The following is an 18,634-nucleotide window of genomic DNA, read 5'->3' on the forward strand; positions in this document are numbered from 1 at the left end:
CAACCAAACTCTGCTGAGGAATATAACAGATCTTCAGAGAACTCCTTAATATCACCCACTTTTCAGTAGAAGTGACTTTCATGTAAAATTTACATTGCTCATCTCTCATATAACATAGCCTAACGACTGCAGCATATGAGCAGAAAGTGATGCTCCTGAGATCAGTTCTGCCCAAACACACTGACGTCCTCCTCGACAATCTGCCCCATTGGTCAGGAGGACATTTTTCTGGACGAGGACACACCAACACTACTGCTGAAGCTGTCACAAGGATTCACCCATCCAGAAGTACTGTACAAAGGATAATAACATCCAATAACTCAGTAGTTAGGGCACTCATCTATAAGAAAGAAGTTCTGTGTTCTAGACAATATTCTAAGGTTATTGTTCATATTTTTATATTGAGTATTAAGGTAAACATAATTCACATCACATAAATAGTAAGATTTCTCCTCAAGATCATTTGCAGTACTTAAGAGAAAGCTGCAGAAGGACCACATTCTGAGAATACCATAATTAGTCTGCATCCTTTTAACATGGAATATGAACATACACGCATGGCCCTACTCATTTCCCAACCAGACGTGTACCTTTTGTGGCTCATAGTATGGCAAGCTTACAAATTATCCTGTGGTGCCAAATGATGGCTCACTGTGGAAGACTTCTGGGTGAGAAAGAAAGGATTATGTATTCTTCACCCCCCAAACCAGGAGAAATAACTTAGTCAATTGTATGATTCATTAATCGCTTAATTAGCACAAGTTTTCCTTTTAATGAAGTGTCTTAGGCAGTTTTTTCTGTTTTGGAGTTTTTTTAACCCTCTGAGCAGTTATGATACATGTATGACTAGCATGGTTCAATTATTCCAAACCTAGTATATCTGACACAACATATCTTTCACAATAGCACAAATCCTCTTTGCTCTGCAATATTTTTGGGTGGTGCTTAGCTCAGTCATGAATTTTCCTACCCAATACAACAAGAAAAACAGACTTCTAAATTAAGAAGTGGACTCCAGGTCATGTCAAACCCCAGAGAGATGCATTTTTAGGGGCTTAGACCTTGTTTTTTTCAAGAATCAAAGTCTGAAAGTTAGATAAACTAGAAATAGATAGCATGTTAATAATACTTGTTTGATGGTGGCATTGAACAGTGAATTTAGCGGCTGGTAGCAGAAGGAAGGAAAAAACAATGTCACATAATGAACCTGCTGAGCACAAACTAGAAATTTTAGTGAGTGTCATATAAGAAAAGATACATGAATTTACCAGGAAAGAAATAACTATCAAGCCTAAAGACCACACTGACACATTTTCCATATAACCATTTATAGAACATTTTCCAAAAAAACCTGGAAGCTTCAAAGCTGGCATGAGCTGAACAATACTCCTTGGTTTTGAAGTTATATAACATTCCCATTCAAAATATTTTGGCTAGGAAGTAATCTGCTACTGCTTTATTATGTTTTACATTTACCTCCTGAGATAAAATCATTGTGGAGGAAATAACTTATAGAAAAATACTGCTCAATCATTGTCTTTTTTTTAAAATAAAGAACAGATAGAGTCAAGTAAACATAGGGATTAGCTTTGTGCTTTTCTTTTATACAAGGCCTGATTCAAGTACCATTAAAAGGTCTTGTCATTTCATTTTAGTGGGAATTTAATCAATGCCTTAGATTTGTACCTAAACTCTCAATTGAAGCGTCGGGGACAGCAAATTTGAAGCAACAGCCATTTAACACCCAAGAAAAAGTTCTAGTTGATGGTCAGCATGTGATTTTCTTTCATTATGAATATGGTGACATTTTACATTATCATCCCTCATTGAAAATAATGAAACATCCTTTACAGTTGGCATTTTTTCCCTCTTCCACTTCTTGTGCCAACCTGGGCATTGTAAATGTCTTACAATTGCTACAGTACATGACTTAAGTATTTTTGTCCCTGTGTAAAACTGGCATATCCATAGGCCACTGATACGACTCTCTCTTTTTTAAAAGCCGATATTACAGTGACTCAGGACATTATCCATGTTTAGAGTGAGAATTATTTTGATGCATTTTATATGGCCACTGGGAAGTAACATTAATAATTTGATCACTTTTTCCATAATGTCTATATTGGCCAGAGTCTATCTCTGAGGCTATGTTAATTGCTGTTCTCTAACAAAATCAGTACCAATGAGAGATGAACACAAGAAAAATACATGGTAAAATCTTGTCTGAATATTTATTAAAAGATTTAACTATTCTGGATACAGTCACATCCCCTTCTGAAATCCATGTTATCTTTCCCTTGCCTTCATATCTCTTCCTCCCTCACCCAACTCTAACAGCAAGTCCTCCAAATCTCTTGGAGATTTTCCTATACTTCTTGTCTCACACTAGTTCTGGATTTCCTCTCATTTACACCTTATATTTCTAGCATAAAGAAAGCCTTTTTCATATTAGTCACCAGGACTGTCATTATGCAAGAAAGGAAAGAACCCCCATAGAATCCAGCCCCTGTACTACAGAATTTATACTGTTAGAATGACACAATTGAAGGGTGAAAATAAATAGGAAAGTGACTAGTACAAGGGTTTATATGCAACATGTAGGGCCAGTGAATATTGTAGTATTAACAGAAGAAAGCAGTCAGTCCTTTTCAAGAAACCATCTGCCCAGAAATTATATTTTGATGACTTCTTTCCTTCTTTCCATGCTAATCTGTGCATCCTATGAGTAGGCTGTTTTGTTTAAAAATGCTGGAATTTGTTTAAAACCTTCCATCTCGTTCTCTGTTCTCTGCCCATTTTAAAATAATATTAACAAGTTGAATATGCAAAAGTTAACTTTCTTTATGATTCATAAGTCTCATGAAAAAACAACAGCTGGGCAGAAGAGACAGCTCCTATAAGCACCTCAGACAAACTTGAAGTGTGGGCTCACGTACCACTAGATGCCAGAGAACCCACATATGAAAGAAAGGTCTAGCTGTAGAAAATAGTTCCAGCTGGCTGGAAATCCATTCATTCAGCTCTGTTACTCATGCAATCATCTCGTTCTCTTTCGACATGACTTGTTTCTCCTAGTTTAACTTAATTTCAATGGAAGATGTTTTGCCAAATGAAGAACTGGATGCTTCTGTGATGTTACATGCATGATATGAACCGTTTTATAGTTCAAAGGTAGCATGTGTAAAGATACTGCCACAGTAAGATGAGATGGGTAGCAATCCAAAGTATTTTGAAAGGGTCAATCAGGATTTCTTAGGTAGTAAAAAGACTTCAAGATGGACATATAGGCTTGATCTAGATGGCACTGGCAACAAACAGGCAATGGGAAGAGGATGCAGCAGAGCATCTGCAATGGTCACTATCAGGGAATAGTCAAAACCCACCTGTCCTCTCCCTATCCCATGTAAACTGACTCTATTTAGTATTACAGTAAGAGGACAATTAGAGTGCCTAATGTAGCATGCAAATAACCTGCTGAGGTTTCATTCAGATATGCAGTTTCTTTATTATCAGTTTGCATATCTCAAAAGAGCCTATTCTCTTAGTGTCAGTATGATTTATGCACCTGCACCTAGGTGCATTGCAACTATATTCCACAAGGTTAAACAAGACTGTTTCCCCCAACAATCTTCAACACAAGCCAAGAAGTCACTCCTTTTAAGATTACAGGCAATTGTACTGCTGTTAAGATATTTAAGTATATCAAGACAGCTTCAGGAACAAACAGTTCCACATCCTTTCCTCTCCTCCCACCTCTACTTTAATAACTTGACACCGACAAAATACAATTCTTTCCTGAGAGCTCTGCTGAAGAACAATGAGTAACTGTATTAAATGATGAAAACAGTGAAATCATAGGGAGCTTCCTGGTTACACAAGGGTGAAAAAAATATGTCACTTATAAGTTCATTACGTACCATAAGGCAACTAGAGAAAAAAAAATACCTTCAAAAAATAATAGCTCCTTAGCATCAAGGCTGTATTTGGAAACAAGAGGGGCAAGACTACTTCCAAAGGGTGAATACTTAAGTTACAGTGAACAAAACACAATAAGCCTAAGTAACTGTACCAAACCAAGCAGAACCGACGAATGCTTCCTCAAAGTGTCACTCTGATGACAAACTATCATTGGTCCATGATCTTAAAATAGTCATAATAGTTTATATTAGCCAAAGACCTTCCTACTGATTTTACAGGCTTTGGATCAAGCCCCGCATCACTGAAATAGCTTAATTTAGCTTTTGCAGAGCTACTCTCCAGAAAACTAATGTGATTCTAATTCACACCACAACCCTTTGAAGAGAGCATGACTTTATGGGGGTTTACATATTTCTGTAACAAAAGCTCACCTTTATAATCTGTGACTCTGAGCTCTCTTCACATTCAAGAAAGAATACCATTACATTTTCTGTAAAATCACTATAGTTGATGGTATGTAAACTATTTGGCAATGTGTCTTTTCAGTTTTCAATTCACACGCTCATTTTAGCCTCTGAGTAAATTTGCAAACATCAGCTGCCCGCTTACTTGGTGTAGGTATCTATTTGCAGGTATGGTTTCTTCAAACATTTATCTATGAGTAATTTTGACTGAACTATTCAAATGACTGTACTTCTGCGTGTGTCTCTGTGCAAGTTGACACGATGAGCATGTCTTTGTACAGTGTGAGGCAAGACTAAGATGTGATGAAGATGTTGAATAAAAGCAATAATTACTACAGCAATTAAAATGTAAAACTTGAGTCAGCATTTTGCTGCTGTTCCTGACTCCCTGACTTGCTTTGTAATTTTGGGCAAGTAACTTAGCCCTCGACCCTGCAAATACTTATGCTAAGTACCGTGAAGAACTGTATATGGGATAATAGAGCTTTATTTGCTTAAACTAACAAAATCGGGGGTTGAAGTTGTTTCTGTGACTACACTCATTGCTGTGATCAACAATTATTCTGTTGTATTCCAGTGTTGTGTTACAATGCAGTGAGTTCAAGTGAGTGCTTCTCTGCCAATACTAAGCACTCCCCAAGCAAAATCATATTTTTGGAGAACAAAAAAGGCAAAGACTGGGATTCCTACCTAGAGTAATTTCTCCCAACTGCTTTATCTTTGTTGCTCCCTTAGACTCGACCCTTGTCTCTAAGCTGTAAACACTTACAGGAAGGAACTTCCCTTCCTTGCTGGCACCTGAACGGCTGCCATGGCTTAGAGATGCCACAGCAGCAAGGCGTACCCGAGAAGGGATGAGAGGCAAAAGGAGAACGAAGGGAGCTCCAGGCCTTTGGGTTTCCCTGCCTGACAAGGCGGCCGCGGACCCGACCCCGCCACACGAAGCCGGCACAAGGGGCTCCTGCCTCACGCCGCAGGCACGGCGGCACGGCGGGAGCCGCGCTCCCCGCGGGCTGCTGCGGGGCGGCCGGGCTGCAGGGCAGCGCCAACGGGCCGGCCAGGCCGCCCGGCAGCGCGCAGCCCACACGCCGGCGGCACATTTCCACTCCAGCCCCCGCCCGCCAGGCCTGCCGCCGGGCTACACGGCGCGGCCGACTGGGCTCAGCCCGGAGAGCACAGCCCCACTGCGGGGGAGCCCGGGGGCAGCGCCAGCACGGCTCTGGCCGCCGCAGAGCTCCCGCAGAAAAGGCCGCCCGGGGAACCCGCTCCCGCGGCTCCACACGCGGCGTTACTCCGTCTCTACGGTGGAGACGATGAGTTAGTCAAGCCCGCCCCCTCCGCGGCCGCGCCGCCGAGCCGCCAGCCATCTTTCCCGCATCGCCCCCACCTCAGGCGCCGCCGGGGGAAGGGCGCGGCGGGGCCTCCCACCCCCACCTGGGGCCCCGCCCCCGCCGCCCGCCTGCTCCCGCCGGCCCCCACCTGCCAGCTCACCCCCAGCGCAACCACACCGCCCGCCGCTCCCGCGGCAGCTCGCTCTCTCATTGGCTCCCCGGGCCGCCCGTCCGCCTGAAGGGGCGTAGGAGGGCGGGGCCGGGCCGCGCCGCGCAGGGCTGTCAGCGGGCGCGGGGAGAGGAAGCGGCCGCGGGCACGGCGGGGGAAGAGGCGGGTGGCTGCGATGTGAGAGCTGCATCTCTCCGCTCTCCCCTCACTTTTTTGTTTTGCTCCCGGACTTTTTCACACAGCCGCCCCCTCCCCTCATTTTTTTCTATAGCAGTCTACCTGTCTGTAGATACACACCTACACCGTTTTTTTCTCGGGTTCTTTTTTTTCGCAGAGGCCACATACTTCATCCAGCGGAGTGTGCGCCCCGGATAGCAGGGCAGACCCCCGCGGCTAGGGGCTCCCCTCAGCGACCTCGCTCCGTCTCGTTCGCCGGTGCCGCCCCCGCAGCGCCATGGATCACCAGCCGAAGTTCTTCGAGAACCTCTCGGGCACCGGGAAGGCCATCGGGGTGCTGACCAGCGGCGGCGATGCCCAAGGTAGCTGCTCACGCCGTTCACACCGGGAGCGGGGGGAGGACGAGGGGAAGGAGCCGAGCGGGAAAGAGAGGCAGAATGTGGGGCGGGGAACTGCGGGCGCGGTGGGGAATGGGGGCAGCGGAGAGGGAGGGCGAGCAGCCTCCGGGGGACGGTATGAGGGAGGCAGGAGCGCGAAGGGCCTTCCAGGCAGGCCGGGCGCCCATGCGGGAGGCTGGGCAGGAGCCGGTGGGTGCCGCAGCCCCGCGGGCAGGGGTGGGAGCACGGGCCGCCCGTGGGGCGGTGGCGGGAAGCCGCGCCGGCAGGGGCACATGGGCGGCGGTGAGGAGAGCGCGGGGTCTGGGAGCGGGGCACACGAGATTGTGGGGGTTCTGGGGTTCCTCTTTGCGCGCTGGCCTTCGAGCTGTCTCGCTTACTGAGATGATTTGGAAAATAAATCATTTTTACGCGGCCTGGGCGCCTGAGCTGCAAGCGTATCTTCATGCTTCCTCCCTCCCTTTCTCATCACGTTTCCTCTGAGCCTGCCTGGGCCGGGAAGAGGGTAGAAACGCTCCAGTAACTTTCACCACCACCATGTCCTCACCCCTCGGGAGATGGTGGGGAGAGGAGAGCCACGAGGGAGCGCGGATGGCTGATGTGAGCGGGGGAGGAGGTCGTGCTGCCTCGCACGGCGGGTGGGAGGCTGGCTGCGCTGCTGGGGCTCTGCCAGCCCTCGCCTCATCTGCTTTTCACTTCATTTTGGCACCGGGAGCACTTTCGTGTTCCTAGCCATGATTTCGAACGCTCAGCTGGTAGTTTACTCTCTAGAGCCCCGTAGGAGTGTGCTGGAAACGTGTTTCACCTCCTTAAGTCTCTGAAGTGTAGAGGGAGACGTAGCTACAGGACAGGGTGAACAAAAGACTTACAGACATTAAGAGGGAAGGGAAAGAAGAGAGGCTCGATCGCAATGTACTTAGTCATCAACTCATGTTTTCCTACGCTTTCGCTTCCCATTTCCTACCGTATAGATTATATATATTAAGAGTTTGAAATTTCAGTTAATTAAGATGTGCAACGCTCTGTGCTATTTGAGAGAACTTTTGCCAGGAGGGTTGTTTAGTGGTGATTGCTTTTAGCTCCTTCCCCTTAAATTGCGAATTTTTAATTTATTTTTTTTTTGGCCGGCAGTGTCTAGAAAGTACTTTCACTTAAAGAAACGGCACTTACTCGCATTTGTGAAGAGGATGGGGGTGGGGTGGGGGTGGTGCGGGGAAGCCTCTCCTTTTTGCGCGGGCTGGGCAGTTTAATGACCACTTTCCCTACCTTGTTACGCGGGGGCGCGGAGGGACGAGCCCGCACCCGCACCGTGCTGTCCGCTTCCCCGGGGCGGGAGCGGGCGCCGGCAGCGCCGCTCCTCCCCTCGCCTTCCCGGCGCGTCCATGAGGTGGTAGCCTACATGGACCAGCGTCTCCGCGCTCCCTCCCCGCCGCCGGTGTGTACGTGATCCGTTGCGAGTCGCTGCAGATTCCGCCTCTTTGCGTCATCTGGGCTGGGAGAAGCATCTTCCCTCCCTCTGCCCGCAGGAATAACGGGGAGCCCCCGGGTTTACCTGGGATTATCTGAATCTCTAATCAGGCGTGGAAGGAAGGGATTTGGTACCAATCGGAGAGGGAAATGTTTGCCATTTCGGAGAAAACGCAAATCGATGCCCTTAATGGCTTTTCTGTTGCCCCTTAGTGGGGTTGCACTTGTTTAAGTTTCATCAACAGTTTGCACTCAGTGCCGTCAATCCCACTGCTAAATGATTCTACAAAGGACGGCGAGTGAAGGCATCTCTGTCTTAGTGGTCTGGTCGCCAAATCGCCATTTTAGCTTTAAAGTGTGACAGGGCATTGCCTCAAGCAGCAGGAGCGAGTTCAGCAAGAGGCTGAGCCCTGCTACTTGCTTCCGCGTGGCTGGAGATTATATAATGCAACAGCAGATGTATCTCTTTTTGTAAAGTATTAATCTGCACTTGCCACTATGTGAATTAAAGCATTTAAAGGACCTGCAGAATCCATGCGTAACATCTAGGCTTTATTATCTGGCAGGTTGCCACTGAAGCATATTTTCCTGGACGGATAAACAGTAACAGCCTGTGAAAGTTGCTGTCTGAGGGGTGAGGTCGTCACAAAGACCAAAGTGAATTGAATTACTTCCAAGTTGTTCTGTAGGCAGCTTTATTGCCCTAACTTAGAAGAATAAGGGGAAAAAAATAAACCCCAAACCAAAAGGCTTTAGAACTTGATTGTTTCAACTCAATCCCACAACACAGTTGAGGTTCATAACCCTTACTGTATTGGTCACAGTATAGCTGTGTAAAGTATGCAACCTCAAACCTGCTGGCATGCGAAGTTAGGAGTTAGACAAGGGCCAGAATGAGTCATGCTCTGTCAAGGTCATTTGCCCTCTGTAGGGCAAATGTGTGAGAGAGGTGAAGTATAAGTAGAGGGAAATATGCAGCTATTGCTGCAGAGCTATTTGAAAATGAATGTTCAAGTAATCTGTAGGTGAGGAAAAACTAACTCTGAAGTAGACAAAAAAAGTACTAGTATAAAAAAAAAAAGTTCCACTCTCCTGTTTTGGGGTTTGTTTGTGTGTGTGTTTTAATTTGTTAGACACTAAAACTCTTCAGAATATCTGTAATGCAAACGAAACACAGAGAGTTGAGTGGAAGGAGCACCCGTTAATGTTGTAGTAAACACATCATCTTCATATCAATAGGTGCCTTGATTTAGACTGGGCTGTAAATCTTAGCCTAGAATAAAATATACTTCAAATTATCTTCAAATAGAAGTTACTGCCTTTACTGTTATTGTACACCTTAATAATCTATAAGTAGCATTATGTAAATTACACAAGCCTTTCTATTTGTAAGACATGTTAAGTTTTAAATTACTTCCCTACATTTGTGGTATTTCTTTGCAAGGTTTTTTGGTTTTCCTTTTTACTACCTGTGGAATATTAGAATGTATATATGTCATACTGGAACTATTATGATTTGCTCACCGTGTTTTAAACATAGGTATATTCTTTGGTGGTGTTAAAGAATTTATCAGGGATTTATTTCACAAGGAAAAATATTTTTGTACACTGTAAACTTGGCATTTAATCATTTCAGGTAGCCAGCTGTTAAATTGTGAATTAAAACAAGTACTTTCCACCATAATAACAAGTGAGTTGAGGGGCAAAGGAAGTTTTATTTTGGCAATTGATTCCCAAGGTTTATGTATTAGGTCAGTTTCTGGACTATTTCTAAATTGTAGTGGTTGCAAGCTCAAAAAGGTGGGATAATAAATGGGTTTTAAGTCACACTTCTGTCTTCACTTTGTGGGATTGTCTGGCCATGGTCTCCTTCAGGTCATGAAGTACACTGGTTGTATTTTATGTGGATTTCCAGTGGCTGCCACAGACAATTTTGGCTGCTGTAGGTCTCTTAGTTCCTACAACCTCCAATCAGACTGCTGATTGTGTGGGACCGTGATAGGTATGGCTTAGCAGCAGGAACAATGTCATCTGAAAGCTTCTGACAGAAGACAATTGTGTGCTACCGGGGAATGATGTGTTAGTGGCTACTTTGAGCTGCTGTCGGGTTCCGGTTCACTGGCTCAAGATTATTGCCTTTGAATGTGACCATATTAGCTGAGATAAACTTGAAAGATTTAGTGTTGTGGAAGACAGCATTAAGTAAGGGACTTACAGATTGCATGGTAATGGTCTGGAATATCATAGACTGTGACTGCTGAAGTAAAGATCTACTACATATCTCTACGTCTGAAGCACTACAGGCTTCCCAACATTTCAAGGTATATTTAATATAGCAGTGTAGATGTACTGCTCTTGTCCTGGTAACTTAAACTGGAAGAAGAAATCTCACCACTCAACTAAAAAAACCCTCCACTCCTTCAGCACCTACTGAGCTTAAAACAGCTGAAAATAACTCTGTGGCCTCTTGGATTCCAGAGTTTTGGAATGCCACAAGCATGACTGGAGGCAAAGATCTACGTATATCTACTTTTGAGGTGTTACAGGCTTCAGAGGGACATCACAAGACAAGTGCAGATATATTGATCTTGTCCTGGTAGCGTATCATGGAAAAAGAAATTTTGCCACTGAACAAATAAAATATAAAAACATACAAACAAAAAAAAGTGAACACCCCCCCCCCCCCTCATAACAGCACATACTCTTTTTATGTCATCAAAATTACAGTTTGTTAACATTTAAGTAATGGGAAGATAGTCACAAGGGATTTTTGAGTCCTACCCCTAAAAACGCACCTTTTCCAGCAAATAATTGTGCGTGTATAAATATGTGTATAGAATATGTATATATGTGTCCATGTATATGATACTATAAATACAATTTAATGTAAACTAAGGAATATACTTAACAGATGTGTTTAACTATTTCAGTACACTTACTGTCTTGCAGGAACTGCTTCCGTAACTAGTGGATTCTATGTTTGAAACTAGTCTCTTAAGATTTTATTTTTTTTTTAAAATTTTGAAGGAGACTTGTATGTCGTCTAGTTGTTTTGCTATTGTATATATTTGTGCACTAGAATGCTCTGATCTAATATGGTGTTACTGTTAGGAAAAATTGTACAGTGTTTTTTTCAGGTATCTAGAATTATTACTGTGATAATATGCAACAAAATCTGTTATGTAATTAAAAGTAAATGGAACAAACCCAAATTGTTTTCTTAATGATTTCTTCAGTTCTTGTATTTGACTCTTTCCCTTTGATGATTATAGGCTTTTTACATAATTACTGATACATCCATTTACATGCTTGCATAAAGTCTTTCTGTTTTGGTAATGTTTGTACATTTTCTTTAGTTTGTGTGTTTTGCCATATAGCCTTTTAAGTGTGGATCTTTATTCAGGGTAGCACTTAAACATATGTGTTAAGTCATTAAGTGTGCATTAAAGCCAACGTTTATCTTTAAAATTGGTGGTACTTAAGTGTTTCTTGATGCTTGTCCAAGATACATAGTTCTGATTTTTCTTTTATATGGTTAGTATTACCGTTATTTATTTAAAGGCCTGTGTAGCTGATTAAAGTGAGGAAAACTTGGCTTAAACACAAAATAGTGTAGTGGTGCCTATTGGATGTGGAACAAGATGTAGTCACAGGAAAGGAATACCCTTCTGGGGGAAGGGAGTGCTTTTAAAATAATTCAAAGATTTCTGCGATACGGTTTATAACCCCGCTATGAAAACTCTTGCTTTCAAAGACAATTGAATAGATAATATCAAGAAAGACAGTAAATTATCAACTCTTAAATTAATTCAGACATTATGGAAAACTGTGCAAGTAGTTACAGTTTACTTAATATTTGCTGAGTCCAAAAGAACAAAATAAATCATTTCCTCTGTTGAAGGCTTTAATGCAAGTGGTAATTCAGAAAGGTTTTAACTAATTCTTATGTTATATAAAAATACTGGTTTTACTTGTGACTTTCTTTTGAAGCTGCTATTGTAATCCTATATGTTTATCAGGCTATGGTTATTATTTGGGACTAAGTCCATGGTTAACCCAGTAAATCTCTTTTTTTTCAGTAATAAGCATATAATTACATTTCATAGTTACTATGGTAATTCACAAATACTGTTGTAAGACTCCACAAATAATCAAATACAGCAACATTTTGTTAGACAAGTTCTGTGGAGACTTAATGAAATTCTCTGTATTTACCTACTTGAATCGCTGCAAGCACTGTATTCTGATTTAGATAGCCAACATGTAGAAGTCTAAAGCTTCAATGACTTAATGTATTTAGTAGTTATCAAATTATAACGTCCTTCAGTCCCCTTCCTTTCTGAAATGTAAGCCACTTCTTTAGGAGCTTGCCAGTAGACACGCAAGACCTTTTTTTTCTGTAAGGAGATAAGATACACATTGTCAACTAATATTAAGATACATGTTGCATAAACTTGTAAAGTTACAGTGGTGGTGGTACTGAGAAGATTTTTCTGTCTGTAATTTATGGGTTTTTTTCCTGGGCTTTTGCCCTTTTTTGCAGCAGGGAAATTATGAATTCTACCAGTTTTTCATGGAAACTGGAAAATATTCATTAAGAAAGTGTGTGGCTATATTACAAATATATTCACGTGGAAAGAATGGAATTGTCATTTTGAGAAATAAATGCTTATGTTTTACTCTGTTTTTAGAAGAAATATGAACACTAGGCTGAGTCAATATTTGTAGGCTAATTTATACATAACAAAGGTATGGAGGATCTAGAGAATTTGTGGTGAGAACAGAGTAACTACCTTTTCAAATGCACTTGAGAGGTGCATGCTAAAGGTAAAAGGGGGGATACATGACCAATAAAGCAGAAATGTGAGCAAGAAACAGATAAGAGAAGTATGTAACTTCGGTAGACACATGAATGTCTGTTTAATGTCTTCCTATTTTGTTAATTATTTCCCACCCCACCCCCCACCCAACAAAAGTGTTCTGCTTTAGCCTGTTTGGACCACAGATGCTTTTTCTTTATTCTAATTGGATACTTGCAATACAGAGGCTACTGCTGAATGAGACACCAGAGTCTATAACTGGACATAGATATCTGAAACAGTCTTAGTGTTTCTTCTCAGGTGCCAAATGGGAGAGGTGACAAAGCTGAACCTCAAGAACAGAGGGTTCTTAAAAGGGCAGTTGTCCTTTTAAGAGTCCTGAGTAGTCCTCATACCGTGAGGATGAACTTTTTCCATTCAGAAAACAAACCTTTTAGCCGTTATTCTAGAACCCTGCAGCCAAATGGATAACATAAAAAATTTTTCTTACCTCTAAAAAAACCTCTACACAAACAAAAAGCTACAACACCCCACCCACCCACCCCCCCAAAAAAAGGAAAAAACCCGCAAACTACCAAAAAACTCCAATGACAACAAAAAAAACCTCCCACAAATGTTGTGCGTTAATAGAAACAAGCTGTGGACTTTGATGAAAGGAGTAGCTTGTGCTTCCCTGTTTGAGGAAAATGGCAGTGCTGTGAAGAACTGTCAGTTTTAAAAACTTAAATAGAGGTCTTTGTCCCCGCTTTCTAGGGGACATCGTGTGGGTGTGAGAGTGTTCATTTTGTTGTGAAACTGCTTCACTGAGGAGATAACTTTGCTCTGTGTAGTAGATCTGTTTTAATCTGCAACTCTGCATGCTAGCTTTCTTTTCAGTACAGCCTGTCACATCAGATTCTCTGCTTTTCTTTGGCATCATCCAGTTCATCGTCTAAAGCTGTGCTTTTAGCTGTCTTGGCATTTGAGAACTTTTTCCAGGTCTGCCACAAGGCTGACTCTGGTTGAGAGAATTCTTGCTGTTATTTCCTAATACAGAATTGATGTGAAAACACTGTTACTCATTATTTTAATCTTAAGGCTAAGTGACATCTATACAGACAGCATAGCAACTTTTGATTTTGGCAAACAGGTTTTTTTGTTTTTCATTGGGCAACTTCAGGGACTTTGTTATGTTCCTAAGTAATAAATTTTTGAGAAAACCTCAGACTCATTCTTTATTTAGACAGGTAAGCCTTTCTATTATAGCCCAGGGTTTGGTTTTTTCCCAGTAATGATAGATTTTGTAGGAATAGATCTTTATGACTTACTGTGTTGTGGGTTTATATATTCTAGTTAACAACTTTTTGTATCTCCACATAGGTGAACACTTAACACCTATGTCAAACATGGAGGTGACCTACTTTACTGTTGTGATACTAAGTGCAACAGAATTGGAGAATTGGGGCCCAATGTTTTGGTTCATCACATTTCTGGCATTGCTTTTCATCTGATGTGCTGAGACTATTTCTTTCAATGTAGCCTAACTACTTATGTTCTCATGCTTCGCATAATCTCTTGAGTCTGTTTAAGTGGTATGGAAGCAATTAGTTTATTACTTTGGGGAACTTCCTGAATAATGATTAGGGTAATAGAGTATCTGAAGGGGATGGGTTATAACAAATCCATTTGATCACGTAGGGAGACTAGTGGAACTTTCACCATTGCTCAGGAGGTTAAGTGTTTGACCACTGGAGTTAAATGGAAGATTTTACTTATACGTATACGTAATGTGATTTGTCAGATGTCTGTGAGCAGGGAATTCCAGTTTGAGCTCGCAGTTCCAGGAAGCAAAGTGGCATTTAGGCATTTTTCTGTCAAATGAGTCTATGCAGCATGTCTTGTGTTAGTTTACTGCTACTGCTCTCTTCGTTAAGTGGGCACCTGTCCATGTCAGCTTTGGCAGTGTTCCCCACAAAATACTGTATAAACACGTGTGTTACTTCAGAAAGCTCAGGAAAAAAAAAATGTTACAATAAAACTTCTCCTTTGAAGAAGCTGAATTTTAACTGGCTGAGTGTTTTGCATTTCATTTAGAAAACTGATCATTATTGTGAAATAAATTTACTTCCTGTTTCTGATTTAGTAGCTGTTATTTTACAATGATGTTTTACAATCAGCAGCAATTTAATCTCTGATTGATACTCATGCTGGTATCCACATAATTATTGCAACAAAGCAAATAGTTCTGCACTCTTCATGTACATGGGCTGATTGCACTGTCATTAAGCAAATTTCTGTTTTAATAGATGCTGATTTAGGAATGAATTAATGTTTCCTTTTATTTAAAGACTGAAAATTTATAGTATACAAAAAATACTGGATAACCTGTAACAATGTGATTTTGCTTTTTCTTCCTAGGTATGAATGCTGCTGTGCGCGCAGTAGTACGCATGGGAATCTATGTAAAAGCCAAAGTGTATTTTGTTTATGAGGTTAGTTTTTGTTTTATTTGTTCTGTGTTTGTCTTCTGACTATACTTGAGTTTTTCTTGAAACATCATGAAAAGTGAATAGTATAAATTAGAAAATGTTGTAGATGTCATTCCCTTGCGTTGTGTCAACATTTTATTACATATTTTTTATTTCTATGGAAAGTACTTTTCAAGAGGTATGCACTAAAGATGTTTGATTTAGAAATGCAGATTTATTACCTGCAATTCTTGATGTGCCACCAGAAGCTTGAAAACACTTGGAGAACTGCAGGTGGTTGTGCACCCAGCAGTCAGCTGTGTATTTGTGTATTGTTAGATGTTTGGCCCCAAATATAGCACTGTAGAAATACCTTCCCAAACCTAGTTAAACTACTAGTTCTTAACCCTTTGACTTTTCCTCAGTCCATTTTCCTAGCATATTAAGGATGTGCCATCACCCGCGTTTCACAGATTGCACAACTTGGTTTTGACCCAGAGCACTGGCAGGCTGGTGCTGTCTTCCCTGGTTTGTAGGTAGTAACTGAAAAAACTCCAGCCAACAAACAAAAAGATCCCACCAAAAAACCTGTGCCATCAGTAGCATGTCCAGACATCAGAATTTTGTGATTGAAACTTGAGACTGCATGTGCATGAAGATTAACTTCTGTAACAATTACTTGATATGAAAAAATGATGGGACAAGTTTAATGGAAATGCTAAAATAATACTATATGTGTATGTCTTACAGGAAGACTAAGTTATAGTTAGACTTCCACATGAAGGACATTCAGTTTTTATAAAATTTGCACATTAAACAATACACTAAATATATTTAGTAAGAAGTCATTCTGTTCACTCTGGAATTCCTGTACAACTCCTTAGAAGTCTGAAGTGATTACAAATTGTAATAAACACATTTGATATGGGGTAAAATTTTGGAGGCAATATTCCTAGCAAAATGTAATTTTAATGTTTAGTATAAAATACAGAGTACTATAATTCATGGCAGCTGTAGGAAAGAACTTTGCTTTAAGTTTTGCACATGCAAAATATACAATTTATCTTTAAAAGGTAGTTACTTATCCATTTTCTTTCAGCTTATTCCTATAGTTCATTTACTGAAGAGTTGTGAAGTATATTGAAATGCAAATAAGCAGAGCACTGTGCTCCAAAATTCTTTTGTACTACAGTGCTACAGCAAGTAGCTCTGAATACTTAGTGTGTGCTAATTACATGGCCAAACTCTAGAATTCCTTCAGTGTTCAGCTGTTTTGCAGGCTTGCTGAAATGGGTCAGATAACTTTTGTGGAAATAAGGAGGGATCTTTGGCTGTCTTTAAAGGCCATAACTTGGATTTTATTTTATTTTTTTTTAAATTATGTTTAACTTAATAATTACCATAGCTGTAGTTCCTCTTACAGTATGTTTACTTTTGTCACCCTTTAAAAACTGTTTTATATCACAGAGTATATTCAGTGATAAGTTTCCAGAGAAATTTGGATATTTCTGTTTTTCTGAACTTAGCAAAATTGCACCATTTTATGTTATTATGTGTCTCTGTTAATTGCTGGAGCTTGCAAATGTGAAGTCACAAACATTTCTGAATGAAAATTGATTGTAAGAATCAGGTCAATGTTTGAGTTTCCATTATATATTTTCATACTACCTTCATTGTAACAGAGCAGTCTAGGAGAAAAATGCACGTTTCACTGTGAGTATGGGTAATAGCTCTGAAAGAGATCTTTGCTTCTAGAGTGGTCCATTCAGTTCTGTGTTTCAGGAAGTACTGAATGCTAAGCCTTTTTCTCTCTGGCTGTTTCAATTAACATATGAAGTCAGTTTTCTTTCACAATACATCTAAGTACTTCAGAGAAACTGTTGCAAACTTTGAAATGGAACAACTATTTAATTTCAGCACTTTGAAATAGGAAACAGATGCAGGTGACAAGTGTAGTGAAAAGTAAAAATCCTGGGGTAAGATTTGTCACTGATGATCCCTATTATAAGCCTTTGCATGACGCATACAGAGATATATTTTTGTATATACCCGAAGTTGTTATATTTAATACTTTTAATAAGGTCCTTCTAAATTACAGTTTATCAAATACATACTTCAGTGTGTTAAGCAATGACAATAGTATATTTTTAGCCTATGTTTTGAATAGGCATTTCAACTAGACACACATACATCAAGGTAAAGGGTTATGTGTACTGAAGCTGCTCTGAAAAGTGAGGAAAAAGCCTGAAGTGTCAACATCTGAAAGGTGAAGAATGTTTTCTTACTTGGAGCCAAAAGCAGAGTCAAAGTCTCAGCCTTTTCAAGCCTAATTTGCTGTAGTTGTAGGCTTTTTTTCTCCTGCAATTTTCTCTGTCATAAGAACTTTTTTTTCACTGTTAAAAGACTGTAAAACCATCTGTCTTCTACATTGTGGCCAAAACTAGCCCTGTATTCTAAGTAAAACAGTAACATTATTTCCCTTTTGTTTTCTAGCTCCATTTTGCTTTATTTTGCGATGAGAGATTACCAAGAAAAGTAAACAAAAATTGGCAATGAACAAGATATAAGTAATTTTCTAACCTTTTTTAAGTTGGGTTTACCAAAGCCCAAAGAAAGAAATAGATACTGGAATTCATGAGCAATATATTCAGACATATTTTGATTCCCAAACAGGGAAAATAAAAACAACTTGTGAAAAAATTATACAGTAGTTTTTATCTAAAACTATAATTAGTAAATTATTCATATTCATATATATTTACAGACAATATTGTAGAATTTATAGTGTATATATATAAACCTAATTTTATAGCTGTAAAATTAAAAAATGTGTATCTTATTGAAATTAGCACATTTGAGATTTTTGCTATTAATTTGTGGAAACAATGCTTACTCTATACAGTTGCCTTAGTTTCATGTTTTGTTCATGTTAACATCTTTTAGTATTTATTTTCAGTATATGAACAGTGTTTATTCATCCTCATTAACTAACATCACATCATTCCTCAAATCTACCACAGTCGGAATTAAAGTTTGAATACCTGTGGACTTATTTCACTCACACTGTAAAATCTGGGAGATGGAAGTACATGTAGAAGTACCAGGCTGCTCTAGGAGGCTAGTTTAAATTTTTTCACTAATCAGAAATTATTTAAGGTGGTTTTTTTTTTCTTTTTTCCTTTTGGTTTTTTTTTTTAATTTATAATGAGAAGAAAAAGTAATGCCTCTCATTTATGGCAATTCATTTTAGAAACTGAGGTCTTAAATATTTATACAAATAACCTGCCCTTTTTCCAGGGTTGAAGCACATAGTTCCCAGTGGATGCGTGCTCATACTACTAAGCTATGGAACTTTTAGATTCTTCATCTTGGTTAAGAGTCTTTTTCTCAAGAGGCCAGCATTGGAAATGCAATGGTATGGCAGTCATGGATTTCTGTGAGGAAAA

General features: G+C 40.4%; 1 protein-coding gene across 8 annotated transcripts in view; it reads left to right on the top strand.

Moving 5' to 3' along the window:
• The first annotated feature begins 5,928 nt into the window (after nucleotides 1-5,928).
• The window catches only part of LOC119147606 (phosphofructokinase, platelet), a 46,872-nt gene continuing 34,166 nt past the window's right edge, over nucleotides 5,929-18,634 (top strand). For 4 of the 8 annotated variants that reach the window (XM_037386845.1, XM_037386847.1, XM_037386849.1 and 1 more), the window contains exons 1-2: nucleotides 6,010-6,421; nucleotides 15,139-15,212. In XM_037386845.1, coding sequence (XP_037242742.1) covers nucleotides 6,337-6,421; nucleotides 15,139-15,212 — 159 coding nt within the window. In that variant the 5' untranslated portion in view covers nucleotides 6,010-6,336. Of the gene's footprint in view, nucleotides 6,422-15,138; nucleotides 15,213-18,634 lie in introns of all 8 variants that reach the window. The other 4 variants (XM_037386846.1, XM_037386848.1, XM_037386850.1 and 1 more) reach the window with 2 other exon arrangements.

This window comes from Falco rusticolus, chromosome 4, assembly GCF_015220075.1.
Source record: "Falco rusticolus isolate bFalRus1 chromosome 4, bFalRus1.pri, whole genome shotgun sequence".
Taxonomy (NCBI): Eukaryota; Metazoa; Chordata; class Aves; order Falconiformes; family Falconidae; genus Falco; species Falco rusticolus.